The 17028-nt window shown below is 42.7% G+C and overlaps 1 protein-coding gene across 3 annotated transcripts in view; it reads right to left on the minus strand.

Annotated features, from left to right (window-relative positions):
- The window catches only part of nt5c3a (5'-nucleotidase, cytosolic IIIA), a 34335-nt gene that overhangs the window by 14406 nt on the left and 2901 nt on the right, over window positions 1-17028 (minus strand). Inside the window, exons 1-4 of one of the 3 annotated variants that reach the window (XM_055634659.1) lie at window positions 7281-7332; window positions 6754-6907; window positions 3281-3379; window positions 907-976 (exon numbers count right to left, since the gene is read on the minus strand). In XM_055634659.1, coding sequence (XP_055490634.1) covers window positions 907-976; window positions 3281-3379; window positions 6754-6786 — 202 coding nt within the window. In that variant the 5' untranslated portion in view covers window positions 6787-6907; window positions 7281-7332. Of the gene's footprint in view, window positions 1-906; window positions 977-3280; window positions 3380-6753; window positions 6908-7280; window positions 7333-17028 lie in introns of those variants that run through there. The other 2 variants (XM_055634660.1, XM_055634658.1) reach the window with 2 other exon arrangements.

Consider the following 17028-nt stretch of genomic DNA (forward strand, 5'->3'; position numbering starts at 1 on the left):
CCATATCCCCTGACTCCGCTATTTTTAAGAGCCCTATCAAGCTTTCAAGCTTTCTGAGGCAGAGAATTCCACAGACTAACCACTCTCTGTGAGAAAGTGTTTCCTCGTCTCCGTTCTAAATGGCTTATCCCTTATTCTTAAACAGTGGCCCCTGGTTCTGGACTCCCCCAACATCGGGAACATGTTTCCTGCCTCTAGCGTGTCCAAGCTCTTAACAATCTTATATGTTTCAATGAGATTCCCTCTCATCCTTCTAAACTCCAGTGTGTACAAGCCCAACTGCTCCATTCTCTCAGCATATGACAGTCCCGCCATCCCGGGAATTAACCTTTTAAACCTACTCTGCACTCCCTCAATAGCAAGAATGTCCTTCCTCAAATTAGGGGACCAAAACGGCACACAATACTCCAGGTGTGGTCTCACTAGGGCTCTGTACAACTGCAGAAGGACCTCTTTGCTCCTATATTTGTTCCTCTTGTTATAAAGGCCATCATGCCATTCGCTTTCTTCACTGCCTGCTGTACCTGCATGCTTACTTTCATAGACTGATGTACAAGGACCCCCAGATCCTGGTGTACTTCCCGTTTTCTCAACTTGACGCCATTTAGATAGTAATCTGCCTTCCTGTTTTTGCTACCAAAGTGGATAACCTCCCATTTATCCACATTAAACTTCATATTCCATGCAACTGCCCACTCCCCCCAACCTGTCCAAGTCACCCTGTATACTCATAGCATCCTCCTCACAGTTCACACTGCCACCCAGCTTTGTGTCATCTGCAAATTTGCTAATGTTACTTTGAATCTCTTCATGAAGTCAGCATCAACAAGATGACTGCTTTGGAATTTATGCAAAAGCGTAAAAATCTGGCTGTTAGTTTTTACTGTTAGTACTCAAAGTACCTACTGTGACAGGTTGAACATCTTTTCCCATTGTGTAAGAACTTGCTCAGTGTCATGTCAAAATCCGTGATTACCTGCCCAAAATAATTAAAAAACACAGGATTAATTACTGCGCACGCAACATTATTCACATAACCACCCGTAAAACATTTAAACACACCAAGGCCGTTGATCTGAAACATTAATCCTCTCTCTTCCTTCACAGATACTGCCTGACTTAATTTGTATTTCTGCATTTTCTATCGTTATTTAAAAGTTGCAGAATTTTGCAATTTATAAAACTGGTATTTTGGTGAGTAATTAATCACGCTGGATATTTTAGCATTTTACCATGAAGTTGAATGTAGTATCATTAAGTTTAAAAATTATTAATCCCAATAAATTACATGAGAAAATAGTGACTATTACTGAAGACATGGTCAGATTATAGGTACAGGCCCTCCATAATGTTTTGGACAAAGACCCATCATTTATTTATTTCTCTCTGTACTCCATAATTTGAGATTTGGAATAGAGAGAAAAAAAAAATCACATGTGGTTAAAGTGCACATTGTCCAATTTTATTAAAGGGTATTTTTTATACATTTTGGTTCTACCATGTTTAAATTACAGCTGTGTTTATACATAGTCCCTTCAATTCAGGGCACCATAATGTTTGGGACACATGGCTTCACAGGTGTTTGTAATTGTCCAGGTGTGTTTAATTGCCTCCTTAATGCAGGTATAAGAGAGCTCTCAGCACCGAGTCTTTCCATAACATTTGGAAACTTTTATTGCTGTTTATCAACATGTGGACCAAAGTTGTGCCAGTGAAAGTCAAAGAAGCCATTATGAGACTGAGAAATGAATAAAACTGGTAGAGACATCAGCTTACCAAAATCGACTGTTGGAACATCATTAAGAAGAAAGAGCAGAACTTTTAGTAAGAGATTACAAAATCGCAAAGGGATTGGCAGGCCAAGGAAGACCTCCATGGCTGCTGGCAGAATAATTCTCTTTAATAATAAAGAAAAATCCCCAAACTTGTCTGACAGATCAGAAACACTCTTCAGGAGTCAGGTGTGGATTTGTCAATGACCACTGTCCACAGAAGACTTCATGAACAGAAAGACAGTGGCTACACTGCAAGATGCAAACCACTGGTTAGCCGCAAGAATAGGATGACCAGGTTACAGTTTGCCAATAAGTACTTAAAAGAGCAACCACAGTTCTGGAAAAAAAAGTCTTGTGGACAAATGAGACAAAGATTAACTTATATCAGAGTGATGGCAAGAGCAAAGTATGGAGGAGAGAAGGAACTGCTCAAGATCCAAAGCATACCACATCATCTGTGAAACACGGTAGTGTATAGACATATCCTACCTGCTTAAGTTCAAGCAAATGCTTCAAAACTCATTGGCCGGCGGTTCATTCTACAGCAAGACAATGATACCAAACATACTGCTAAAGCAACAAAGGAGTTTTTCAAACCTAAGAAATGGTCAATTCTTGAATGGTCAAGTCAATCACCAGATCTGAACCCAATTGAGCATGCCTTTTATTTGCTGAAGAGAAAACTGAAGAGGACTAGCCCCCAAAGCTAAAGATGGCTGCAATACAAGAGCATACCAAAGCTAAAGATTGCTGCAATGAATCACAGACCTGTTAGATGCAAAGGATCAAATACAAAACAAGACAACCAGCAACTAGTGATTATGTCCCCTGAATCGCAGACTATGTATAAAAGTAATTTCTACTTGGTGAAACCATGCAAAGGTAGGGATGCAAACAAATACAAGAATTAAGGGACAGAAGACTACATGAGGGGGAACTTCTTTACTCAGAGAGTGGTAGCTGTGTGGAATGAGCTTCCAGTGAAGGTGGTGGAGGCAGGTTCGATTTTATCATTTAAAAATAAATTGGATAGGTATATGGACGGGAAAGGAATGGAGGGTTATGGTCTGAGTGCAGATAGATGGGACTAGGGGAGAATAAGTGTTCGGCACGGACTAGAAGGGCCGAGTTAGCCTGTTTCCGTGCTATAATTGTTATATGGTTATATGGTATAAAAATGGCCTTCATTAAAATCTGACTGTGCACTTTAACCATATGTGATATTTTCTATTACAAATCTCAAATTGTGACGTACAGCAGCAAATAAATAAATGATGAATCTTTGTCCCAAACATGGAGGGCACTGTATTAAGCTTTGCTTTTTGTTAGGATATGAAATGCAAATATCTGACATAAAGGGAAGCAACTACAACCGCCCTGCCAGTGGAAAAGTTTTACTAATTAATTCTATCAAAGCCCCACCCTATTTTGCTTCTCCACTGAAAGCAGAATCCATTTTTAACTTTGTCAAAACTCTCACTTGGTCTCTTAGAAACATTGCTTACTTGAAGTTTTGTTGATCCACCTTTGATAAGACCACATATGATTTCTTCCACTCTTTCAGGGTTCTTAATATTAACAGTTTTCTTCTGGAACTCTGGCATCTGTGGAGAAGGTAATTTACATTAAGTACATTGGCCTCTCTAGAGAATATAGTTGACAAAGATATTTTAAATCTTTATTACTTTTATGCAGTTTTACACCATTCACTAGATACCTCAGATTGGATTACGAAGGTTTAGGTGCAAAGTACAAGCAGTAGCAGTATGGATCCAACACAAGTAATTTTATTTACAACATAAGGAACATATGAAACAAAAGGTAACCATCGAAACATAGAAAAACAGGTGCAGGAGTAGGCCATTCGGCCAATCGAGCCATCCTTTATCAATATGATCATGGCTGATCGTCCAAAATAAGTACACCGTTCCAGTTTTTTCCCCATATCCCTGGATTCCCTTAGCCCAAAGAGCTAAATCTACAGTAACTCTCGCTTGAAACCATCCAGTGAATTGGCCTCCACTACCTTCTGTGACAGAGAATTCCACAGATTCACAACTCCCTGGGTGAAATAGTTTTTCCTCATCTCAGTCCCAAATGGCCTACCCATTATTCTTAAACTGTGACCTCTGGTTCTGGACTCGCCCAACATCGGGAACATTTTTTCCTGCATCTACCCTGACCAATCCTTTAAGAATTTAATATATTTCTATAAGATCACCTCTCATCTTTCTAAATTCCAGCAAATACAAGCCCAGTCGACTCATTCTTTCATCATATGTCAGTCCCGCCATCCCAGGAATTAACTTGAACCTACACTGCCCTCCCTCAATAGCAATTATGTCCTTCCTCAAATTAGGAGACCAAAATTGCACACAATACTCCAGGTGCGGTCTCACCAGGGCCCTGTGCAACTGCAGTACAACCTCCTTGCTCCCAAACTCAATTCCTCTCGCAATGAAGGCCAACATGCCATTAGTTTTCTTCACTACCTGATGTACCTGCTTGCTTACTTTCAGTGACTGATGTACAAGCATCCCAGGTCTCGTTGCACCTCCCCTTCTCCTAATCTGACACCATTCATATAATAATCTGCCTTCCTGTTCTTGCCACCAAAGTGGATAACCTCGCATTTATCCCCATTATACTACATCTGTTGTGCTTCTGTCCATTCCCCCAACCTATCCAAGTCACCCTGAAGCCTCATAGCAACCTCCTCGCAGCTCACACTGCCACCCAGCTTTGTTTCATCCGCAAACTGAGAGATGTTACATTTAATTCCCTCATCTAAATCATTAATATAATTATAGATAATAACCAATTATAGAGCATACTGAATTATAAAGACTGGTTACCTGAGAAAAAAATAAATTACTTCATATTATTAAACCAGGTCTGATATGATTGCATTTGTCCCATACCAACCTTGAGATTCCACTAACTTTCAACTCTCTAAAGTGAATGCTCCCCAATCCCAATTTGTTTGTAGCTCAAGTTCTAGTGGAGACTATTCCTTTGTGACTATAGTTTCTAATTTGGACCCCAGTAACTCATTTCTTTAGCAGAACCTTTTACTTAGTTCTATCTTCTGTCCCACCCCTGCAATACTGGGGCCATTCGTACTCAATCTGGTGTGATTGTGAGGTGGGCTGAAGAACCAACTATGATCAGAAGGATAGCTGGGCAGAAAGTGTGCAATGGGGAGAGAAAGGGAGTTGGAGAAGAAAACTGAGTGAAAGCAGGCGGCTGAGAGGGAGGGAATAAAGAAGTGATGTGTAGGAAAGAACTGCAGATGCTGGTTTAAATCGAAGGTTATCATAAAATGCTGGAGTAACTCAGCGTGACAAGCAGCAACTGTGGAGAGAAGGAATGGGTGACGTTTCGGTTCGAGACCCAAAGGGAATTATGGAAAAGTGCAGAGGAAAGGAGTGCGTCAACAGCAGTTACATTTGTATGGGTGGTTACTGTAACCATGTTGTAGGCACAGCTAAAGTACTTCATATGCAAAGCTGGAGAATTTTACTGCACAGATGGGGCTGACAACAATCTGGCAATGCTTAGCCATACTATGCCTTAAGATGCCAATCTAAATTTAGCTATGTTCTTTTTACATCACTGATCATTCAATATTCCCTTTTATACACCTTCATTGCACACCTTTAAGCATCACAATGATAGATTTAAGCATTCCCATGAGTAAAAACACAGTATTTGTTAGCTCTCGTGGTTCTTTTACTTGAGCAATGCCTTTAAGCTATTGGCACATAATGTGTCTTTTGATTTTATTGCTCATAGATCCTCACTATGCATGGAATATCAGAAGGCAATAGTGAATGTCCCAAACCTTCACGTCCAAAGGAGACCATGTCTGAAGGAACATTGTGTATAGGAAAGAACTGTAGATGCTGGTTTGTATCGAAGGTGGACCCAAAATGCTGGAGTAACTGAGCAGGGCAGGCAGCATCTCTGGATTCCTTCTCATCCCATTCCTTCTCTCCAGAGATGCTGCCTGTCCCACTGAGTTACTCCTGCATTTGGCGTCTACCTTCTGAAGGAACATTGATCTGTTGGTTGTTTTTTACCATAATGGTCATAGGTCCTATTCTAAATCAACTTACTATCTGTGATAAAAACAGTACAAATAGAACTTAATTTAATCAAACCACAGTAGCCCTCTGATTTGGTGGTTTGATTAAATGCAGTTTGGAGGTACATGCAAAATGAAATCTCGGAATATTAAATCAAGAAACAGAATAGAGATAAAAATAAAAACGCGACACTGCTTGATCGAAACCTGCAGAAAAAAAAAAAAGTTCATCTTCGTATTAATCCAGATTAGGCAGTTCAAAATTTGCCTTTGTACGCCAGTATGCTGATGAAGATAAACCGCTGTCAAAGCACAAATCCACGATATTAAAACATATTTTTTAATTTCTACCAGGGTGCATCACCACAACATCAGAATAATTATGTATCAAGAATGTTTATGAAACTAATAATTGACCCAAATACTGTCCTATTTCCACGTAATGGTTTTGTCCAGTAATTACATTGAAAATCCAATGTTATCCATACTTTAGCAACATTGGTTTGCATAGCCACAATTCAAATGCAGTCAAGTCAAGTCAAGTTTATTCGTCACATACACATACGAGATGTGCAGTGAAATGAAAAGTGGCAATGCTCGCGGACTTTGTGCAAAAAAACAAACAAACAACCAATCAGACAAACTACAAACATGTACTTGCTGTTAATGCTCTTAAAAAGTTTACCAAATGATTACATGCTTTAGCACTGGTTACAGAACTTGAACAAAGCACAGGGAAATATGCACGATTTTAAAATAAAAATATTTACAACGAACAGAGTAACACACCAGGTTTAACCATCTCTGTATGTGGAAACAACACTGAAAGGAATGTGACTGGTTGCATTTTTTGTTATAAAAATTTCAAGCTCATATTTCCAGAAGGCATACCTCTAACATCTGCAAACTCTCTTTATCCACCATCTTGCTCACTGCACAGTGCTCTGGGGGGTAAACTAAGGGCAGGAAGCTGATTTATGTCCAGCACATTGATCTTTCGCAATCCCTACTGCGTTCAGTTGCTTTGGTAATTATGGATGTTTGTCTACAGAGGATAAGATATAAGAAGGCAGCCACAAAAAGATTATCTAGACACTATAAAAAATTGTCTTAGCAACATTTCACACATGGATTCTACGAGAATTTAGTTAATATTTAGTCACTGCAGCAAGTAATCAAAGTCGGTTCTGCAAGTACAGATCTTATTATTCCATTACCTGTGCATTTAGCGCAACCCATCTGCTCATTAACCTTTCATGGTCCTGTAATCACGATAGTAGTGACTAATAATATTCAAAATCAGTAAATAAAAACAGTAGCTATTGTAGAAATAACCAGAAAAACTATATTTTAAACCATTTTTCAGGTCTGACCTCAAAGACTTTGAGCTGTTGTGCATATACCTGCACATGGTTTACCTGCGTAAGTGTTGCAGCACAAGTTGTATACAGGTTTCTATCAGGTTAGCCGCGCTACAATCTATACAAGCAATGGGAAAGATTTTGCTCATCAGCAAGGCCCTTATATAAGGGTACAGTTATAGGACACAGCCCAAAATAGCAGAACCAATCATTTTAATGCAGTGCCATGATGCAACAAACAGAAGGACTTGTGCACAACCCCGTAAGGGTTTCTGTTTATCAGCCTGTGCCTGAATACTTTGTGACCTTTTAGGGTGGATGTAACTCACTCGGGGGGTAGGGAAAGCCAAAAAATGTTCCGAGTATACGAACAGAATGTTTTGTTGAATATAGATTGCAATAAACTGCAGGAAAGAAAACACGCGTGATCATGCTGCATTCAGCACTGCTGTAAAAGCCATTTCAACATACAAACAAGATAACATCAAATTTCACTTAACGTGGAACTAAAAAGGAGAAAGAATAAGCTTTATTTCTGTTTTTTTTTTAATTATTCTGTGAAGGACAGAACATTTCGTAAGATTCAATTTCTCATAGTCAGTTGAATTGTGGCTTGCTGGCCTGTTTGTGACATATTTTAAATTGGATTAAAGTAATTAATTAACCCTTATCAGACAAGTCTATACTTCTGGTTTCGTCGTTAAGATATTGGGAACAAAGGTGTTTCAAAGTCCAGCTCAAAAATTCCAATAACAAGTTTTATTACAACGTTGTTGAATTATATTCAAAAGTCCATTTTAGTTTTTTTTGTATAACAATGGTGTAAATAAAATGGAATTCTCAAATTAACTCATGGTTAGTTCTTTGATTCATGGTCATGGTTAAATCAATTTTGAAAGAAATGATAGCACTGCAACATATACATCCAAGGTACTTTCCTCTGCGAGATAGATCATTTTATTGTGGTACTTCAAGGTTCAAAGTATTTGAAAAACATTTGTAAAGTATTCATAGACTATCACAGGTTTTGCAAAGGGAGGTGAACTTGCAATGAATGCACGGGTGTTGCTAAAAGCAAACTCAAATTACAAAAGTTAAATATTCTTCTATAAATTTATTGATTTTTCAGGGTGTGGGGTGTTGGCAAGGCCAGCATTTATTGCCCTTCCTTAATTGTCATAGAGAATGTGGCAATCGCCATCTACAACTATTGCACACTTTCTGGTGAAGGTGCTCATTGGGCTGGGCTTTGATTTAGATCAACGGGGGTGCTGTCCTGTATGGGTATGGCTGCCCAGCCTGCAGCTGTCCGTTTTTTCACCTTTGAAGAACCTTTGAGAGGCAATGATAATGAAAGAAAAGTGATATATTTCCAGGTCAGAAAAGTGTACAACCTGAAGGAAAGCCTTCAAATCTTGGTGGTTCCATGCATTTTTGCACTTGCCCTTCTGGTATTAGGCATTGCAAGTTTCTGAGATATTGTTGGAGCAACTGCAGTGCATTTTGTAGATGATGCACTGAAACAATAATGCAATGATGATGGAGCTAATGAATGTTTACATTGGTGGATAGGTTCAAATTAAAGGGGTTGCTTTTAATATAAACATATCAACATTTATTTCAAAGTGTTTATAAATTCAATTTGACATATGATCAAATGGTAAATTAATTTCATGCAACTCCACATCCATGTAGCACAAAAAAGTTGTACTTTTCACCATTGAAATGCCAGATACAAAGGGCAGTTTGCAATTATTAAGAAAGCACATCAGCACCTCTACTTCCTGAGAAGATTACGAGAGTCAGTTTGTCAAGGAGGACTCTCTCTAACTTCTACATGTGCACAGTAGAGAGCATACTGACCGGTTGCATCGTGGCTTGGTTCGGCAACTTGAGCGCCCCGGAGAGGAAAAGACTACAAAAAGTAGTAAACCCTGCCCAGTCCATCATCAGCTCTGACCTTCCTTCCATCGAGGGGATCTATCGCAGTCGCTGCCTCAAAAAGCCTGGCAGCATCATCAAGGACCCACACCATCCTGGCCACACACTCATCTCCCCGCTACATTCAGGTAGAAGGTATAGGAGCCTGAAGACTGCAACGACCAGGTTCAGGAATAGCTACTTCCCCATAGCCATCAGGTTGTTAAACTTGGCTCGGACAAAACTCTGAACATTAATAGCCCATTATCTGTTATTTGCACTTTATCAGTTTATTTATTCATGTGTGTATATATTTATATAATGGTATATGGACACACTGATCTGTTCTGTAGTCATGCCCACTATGTTCTGTTGTGCTGAAGCAAAGCAAGACTTTAATTGTCCATCAGGGACACATGACAATAAACTCTCTTGAATCTTGAATCAGTTCAGACTTGCATTGATATAACACCTGACCTCACTTCACCCATCCACGTTTGTTCCCCAGGGGAGCATACCACAGCCAACCTTGAAGCGCGTTAGGCCGGGCCCTCTCCTACAGGTCTTGCTCCTCTCCCGGCACGTCCACCGTCGTTGCTGGCTCCATCCTCTTGGTCTCTGGTTTTTATAGGACGAGCAGCAACAGCTCGGTGGCCTTCACTTCCAGACCACCGGGTCCTCCTAACATGGGCCGGCTTGGCGGCTCCCCCTGCAGGCCATGGTCTGTCGGGTGTAATGGTCGGCCATGGTCTCTTGGTGTTGCGGTTGCGTTGAAGCAACAGTCAAGGACGCACACCGACACCTCCTTAGAAGGCCAAGAAGTTTGGGCTGTCTCCAGTGACTTTTATTAACTTCTACAGATACACCTTAAGCCCCTATCCCACTTAGGAGATTTTTTTCGGTGACTACAGGCGACTAGGCTGTTTTCACATGGTCGGCGGGGGTGATGCCTGTATGGTCGTGTGTAGTCTCCTCAAGTCGCCTAAAGAGTCGTTATGTTTTTCTGGTTGCCGCTGGATTTTGAAATGTTCGAAACGTTTCAGCGACTATGGGCTTGACGTAGCTGGTCTTCTCCTGTCGCAGGTGCTGTCGTAGGTTGTCGCCAGAATGACGCAGGTTGTCGCCAGGTGATGTTGGTTGTCGCCGGGTGTTGACTTCTGTGAATTCCATTGGCGGCTACCTATGTCAACCGGCGACAGGTACCGGCGACTGAATTGTCTTCAGTTGTCACCAACTTGCTCGTCGTAGCTTGTCGCCGGTGATCGTAGGTTGACTTCGGTTGTCGCCTGTGTGGTCGTAGGTGGACGTCCTAATGGGTCGCCGGTTGTCGGTAGTTTGACGTTGACTAGATGGTAGGTTGTCGTAGCTTGTCATAGACATTGTCGTGTGGAAGTCCTGTCGCTGCTTTTTTGGCGACCTGCTACGACTGAGTCGCCGAATAAAATTGCCCAAGTGGGACAGGCCCTTTAGAAAGCATTCTATCAAGATGCATCGTAACTTGGTTTGGCAATAGCTGGGCCCAAGACTGCAAGAAATTGCAGTTATCAATGTAGCTCAGTCTTACCTCCCCTCCCACAGACCTTCCCTCATCGATTCCACCCATACTTCATGCTGCCTCAGGAAAGCAGCCAACATAATAAAGGACCATTTACACTGTGACCATTCCCTCTTCTCCTTTCTTCCCTAAGGCACTTGTTATGGTCTTCAGTTTCTCTGTTGCAATATCATTATAGCACTATATTTTGCAATTTGGAATGCTTCTCTTTCTTGTGGTACTCTAGTTCAGCTTGATTATATTCATGTAATGTTTGATTGACCTTATAGCATGTAATAGCTGGGTGATGCCAGCAATGGCTGCCTCGCCAACAGTGTCTGCCCCTTCCTTCTTTGTTGTTTCATACTATGTGTTAAATGTATGTTTTAGTGTTCTTTAGCTTGTTTTATGTGGGGGGGGGCCGGGGGGTTGGGGGAAACTTAAAAAAAATCTTTTACTTCGATGGAGATGCGTTTTTTTTCCGTATTGCATCTCCGTCCACACTGCGGCCTAACATCGAGGAGTTGGCTGTCTTTGCTGGAGACGGACTTCGGGAGCTCCAACCGCAGGGGCCCGCAGACTTTAACATTGCGGAGCTCGCGATCCTTTTGTCAGGGATTGATCTTGGAGCTCCAACTGTGGGAACCTGCGGACTTTAACATCGAGGAGCTCGTGGTCTCTGGTTAGAGACCGACTTCAAGAGCTCCAATCATCAGGAGCTTCGATCATCCCAACCACGTGAGTTGAGATCTCCCTTACGCAGGAGTTTTGATCGCCCCGACGGATGGTTTAACTGCCTCAACTACGGGAGAATAAAGAGGAAAGACGATTAGACTTTACTGCCTTCCGTCACAGTGAGGAATGTGGGGAATCTGCTGAGGTGGATGTTTATGTTAACTTTTATGTAGTTGTGTCTTTTTGCTTTTTTATTCGTATGGCAATTTGAATATCACTATACCTTAATTGGTACACATGATAATAAAAGACCTTTGAAACAGCATCTTTGTACACATGGCCATTAGCACAATCCTCGATACCTCCAGAGTTCCTAAACTATCAAATTACTTGTCATTAATGGATGAGATTTCCTCCAATTAAATATTGGTAAGACAAAACCCTGTCACAATCTCTGGCCTAGCACAAACATCATAATCTCCCTTATTACATTTGAACAAGATCTCATTTTTGAACCTTTTACATTATGACACCTATTTTCATCTCCAATATCAGCCAAATACAGTCATAAAGATTGACGGTTAAACCCCTTTCTCATGGGGCGACTTGATGCAAGAGTTAACCAGAGTTGAACATCATGGGAACCTCTTGCGATAACCGTATGGCATTCGTGGACCACCATGGCGCTAACGGCAGGTACTCGTGTAACTTGGTGACTCGGGAGAAAATTCAAACAAGCTTGAATTTCTCCAAGAGTGACTTGTACACTTGTGGTTGAACATTGCAACATTATATGCACGTAGTGGCCAGTGCGATATCCGTACTGACTCTTGCGTGTACCGTGGGAACTCCTGCAAACGGTGAACCCGGAAGCTGGACAGAGGGGACAGAAGGTGAGTAAAAATTGTCTTCTGTGGGATTGAATTTAAAAAATAAAGATTTGCATCCGCATATGGACATCAACTTATTCATGCGTTATGTTAATGAGATTCAAGAAAATAACTATAATCTTTAAAAGGGACTTTACTGAAAGGTCCCGCATTTTTATGGTCCGTGAGAAATTTTTCACATGTACTTCTTTGAGAGATACAGCTCGGAGTCCTCGCCGACCAGCGATCGATGCCTTTCCGAAACAGGGTCCGGAACGCTACCAATCAATGTTCTCCAGAGACCCGTGTAAAGGAGTGAACTGCACATGCTGGTTTAAAACGAAGACAGACACAAAAAGCTGGAGTAACTCAGCGAGTCAAGCAGCATCTCTGGAGAAAAATAGGTGATGTTTCGGGACGAGACACATCTTCAGACTCAATTCCAATTAGAATGTCTGAAGAAGGGTTCCGATTCGAATCACCACCTATTCTTTTTCTCCAGAGATGCTGCCTGACACGCTGACTTACTCCAGCTTTTTATGTTTTTCTTCCCAGATCTGACTTCCCTGCTGAGTTTCACCAACATTTTGTGTCCTTTTGTGCGTATTAACCAGCATCTGCAGTTCCTTTAGACATTACCTAACTTCAGATTTTAGAGATATAGAGCGGAAACAGGCTCTTTGGCCCACTGAGTCCGCGCCGACCACTTATTCTTATACACTCCAGGGACAATTTTACAATGTTACCGAAGCCGATTAAATTACAAACCTGTAATCTCTGGAGTGTGAGAGGAAACCGGTGCACCCATGGTCAGGATCGAACCCCGGATTGAATTATTTAATTTTAGGTAACTTACACTCTCTCTCTCTCCCTCGCCCACCCCCCTCCTGCCCCCCCCCCCCCCCCCTCCCCCATGCAGTAAATGTCAGTTAACCAGTCCAAGGTTTGCAACGATGGTTCCCTCTTGGGATCACACTATCCCTATCCAACAATTGGCCTATCAGGGAACAAAATGTAGACATAAAGTGCTGGAGTGACTCAGTGGGTCAGGCAGCATCTCTGGAGGAAAGGGTTAGGCGACATTTCGGGTCGGGACCCCTCTTCAAAATACCCTGCTGAGGTCATCTGTTGTTGGCCCTGATTTGTCCCGGTCTTTTCTTGCTTCCAGTTCCCCCCTACAATCATCCCGAAGAAGGGTCCCGACCAAAAATGGAATCTATTCCTTTTCTCCAGAGATGCTGCTTGGCCCGCTGAGTTACTCCAGCATTTTGTGTCTAACTTGCTGATTCAGACAGTTTTTGATTATCAAGGATTCTGCGCTGACTCTTTACTCTGAAACACACGTTGGAAATTTAAACTTGGGCGCAACTAACATTGTCTTACTACCGTGGGAACTCTTTAACTCAGCGGGCAGGCAGCAATTAATTGTTGTTCCCTTCAGCTTCCCAGGGGGTTGGGACGGGACTGGAGTTGGGAGGGAAAGGTGGGGGAGTCGAGGGAGAGGAGGGGGAGACAGATGGGGGTGTCTTCATTTACTGGCGGCGGGTGTCTGTCACTGAAACAGGCAGGTGAGATTTCACATCCACCTTGTGTGTGCCTCTCTCTCTCTCTCTCCCTCCCTCCCTCTCACACAGGCTGAGAGACTCTGCCTCTGTGAGTGTACGTCTTTCTACCCCCTCTCCCACACACAGTAAGACCGAGGTACTATGCTCAGTCCATCTGTGTCTCCCACATACACAGTAAAACTCTGCTTTGTGTATGTATATACGTCTCCCCTCATTTCTCCCTCTCCCCCCATCACTTGTGCCACGTGATGATTTAATTACACTTGACAGTTTACAATGATCATTCAAGATTTAACGGGAAAGCTCGGGAGACGGACAAGTCACTCGCACAAATAACAGAAATGCCGAGTACCGTGGGAACTCTTTATCTACCCCCCCCCGTTATATCGTGTGATATCGTGCTAGACCACGACCACTTCACTCTGGTTACATCTTGTGTCAAGTCGCCCCGTGAGAAAGGCCTATTACTGTGACTCCTGCAGGGAGTTGAACTGGTGTTTCTGGGCCAGTTGCTTCACACTGAGCAGGATATTTCTGGTATGACTTGCTAAACTCATTTGCCCTTGAACTTGGTTATCTAGACCATTTCCCTGGTTGCAGAAACTTTTATCTATGCGACTTTGCCATATAGACTTGAGCATTCAGCACTCCCAGTTTTTTCTTGTTCAGTGCTCAACAAATTTGAGCTCAATCCAGTACTGTGAATCACAATTTAGTTATTTCATTTAACATTCACTACTGTGATTGCTGACTTACTACAATGGTGCCGTGCTAAGCAATATTTAGATTCAATATGATAATTTGAAATCTCCTCATGGTCTTTTCCCTTTCTACTAATCTCCTGCAGCTGTACAGCTTTCATATAAATTTTGTGTTTTAACACCAAACTTAAATGTGCCATTTGCAAAGGCTCATCTTCTGAAATTGCTTCCCAGAACCTCTCTATCCCAATTTCTTCCTTTACAATGCCACACAAAAACTAACTCTTTGCTCAAGTTACATTTTTATCTCAGCTCCATCACAAGGGATAGACTATCTACTGACTACATGGTTATATTGAATACTTTGCTCCAAACCCAGAACAATTTGCCAATTATTTTTCTACATCACCAATTTCATTTGGCCTGCTTCCTGCACCCATGCAGAACTTGTTGATTTCATAAACGTTGCAACAAACTTCCACCCTGCCCTTAAATTAATTTAGACCGTCTCTGACACCTCTCTCCCCTTTATCAATCTCCAACACAGGCGACAGACTACCTACTGATAACTACTACAATTTCCTTACACGGATGTTGCCTGACCCGCTGTTTCAGTACTTTCAGTGCTGTTTTTGTTCAAAATTCTAGCATCTGCTGTCTCGTTTCATCACTTTATTCGGTTTTATCACTTTGTTCGGATGACTGATTGGCCGACTATCTATCTTGTAATAGCAGCTCCTTACTAACATTTGATTTACAATACAATACAATTTATTTGTTGTCATTTAATCAAACGAAATTTGGTTTCCAGTCATACACACAAGGAAAAGAACCAAGACACAACACAATTTACACAAACATCCATCACATCAGCGCATCTCCTCCTCGCTGTGATGGAAGGCAAAGACTTATCTCTCGCCTGCACTCCCCATTCTCCTCCCGATGTCAGAGTCAAAGCCCCCGGCGGGCGATGGTAAGTGTCCCGCGGTCATTAAAGCCGTGCCGGGCGATGCAAGGCCATGCTCCGGGTCCTGGTGTTGGAGCCCCCGGCGGGCGCTACCAAGTCCCGCAGCCATTCAAAGCCGCGCCGGGCGATGATGTAAGGCCCTGCTCCAGGTACTATTCAACCCCGCAACTCGGGCGGGAGAAGTCGCTGTTGCGGAAGCCCCGAAAAGCGGTCTCCCAGCAGGGACCCGCGGGCTCCCGGTGTTACTGTCTACCAGACCTGCGGTAAGTCTCCGAATCTCAGGGGTCGGGTCGCAGCCGCACGCCACCACAGCTCCACCCGCTCCGAACTCGGCCAGCTCCACGATGGTAAGTAGCTCCGCTCCGCGACTGGAGCCCCAGGTCGTTCCGGTTGGAGGCCGCTCCAGGGTGCTCGGCCCCAACGACAACGGAGACCCGACAGAGAAAAGGTCGGGTTCTCCTTACAGGGAAAAGATTTTAAACGTTTCCCCACCCCCCGCCACCCACACACATAGCCAGTTTAAAAAATAAATTAAAAAAAACTACCTTCAAACGAGGCAAAAAATAATAAAAAAAGACAGACGGACTGCAGAGGCCGCTGCGACGTGAGTCGCGCCGCCCACCCACTTACTTGAGTAACATATCAGGAAAATTGCACTGCCGCTGAAGCAACTCTTGTGATAGTTCACACCAAGTTCCTGCTTTCATATTTTTAACTAATGCAATAGAGCAGATCCAGTAACAACAGCAAAAGACAAATTTCCGGATGAACTCAGCGGGACAGGCAGCACCTGAGCATGGAAGTCCCTTCTTCAGACTGATGGAGTAGAGTAAAAAAACCTATAGAGAAGTGACGGGAAGGGCTGGGTCGAGCTGGCAAGTGATCGGTGATTCAGATGTCAAAAAGTTTGATTTGCAGACGTGGAAAGAAGGGTGCAGATAGCAACCAAGGCGTGAAGAAGATAAAATGGTGCAGCTGGTGGAATCTGATACATAAGGGAACTGGGGGGTGGTGGGGTGGGGATGATGGGTAGGCGGGAGCCGGGTTTGGTGGTATGAATGTAGGCCCCAGGGCAAGGAGGGATGGAAGATGAGTGGATGGAAGTGGGGAAAAGAAAAGGATGACAGAGGCATGGGGTGGAAAGAAAAGTGTGTGCATGTGGGGGAGGAAACTGGATGAGGTGAGGATGATAGTTTACTGAAATTGGAGAATTCAATGTTCATGCCATTGGGTACCCATTGGCTACCCAGTGGAATACAAGGTGCTGTTCTTCCAATTTGTGTATGGCAGGGGAGAAAACACTTGTGTCTCCAATTTACTATTCCACATAGAAATCGGTTTTCTGGTTTCCTCACACACCCCAAAGATGTGAGAGATATAGGTTAATTGGCTTTTGTAAATTGCCATATGTAGGAAGTGGATGAGAACATGGGATAGCTTGGAACTAATGTAAAAGGTTGTTGTGAACTTGGCAGGCCAAAGTGCCTAATTCCATACAGGTGCACAACCTTTTATCCGGTGTTCCAGAAACCGAAAAGCTCCGAAAACCGGCCATTTTTTCCAGATGTCGTCTG

Source organism: Leucoraja erinacea, chromosome 4, assembly GCF_028641065.1.
Source record: "Leucoraja erinacea ecotype New England chromosome 4, Leri_hhj_1, whole genome shotgun sequence".
In the NCBI taxonomy this organism is placed as follows: domain Eukaryota; kingdom Metazoa; phylum Chordata; class Chondrichthyes; order Rajiformes; family Rajidae; genus Leucoraja; species Leucoraja erinaceus.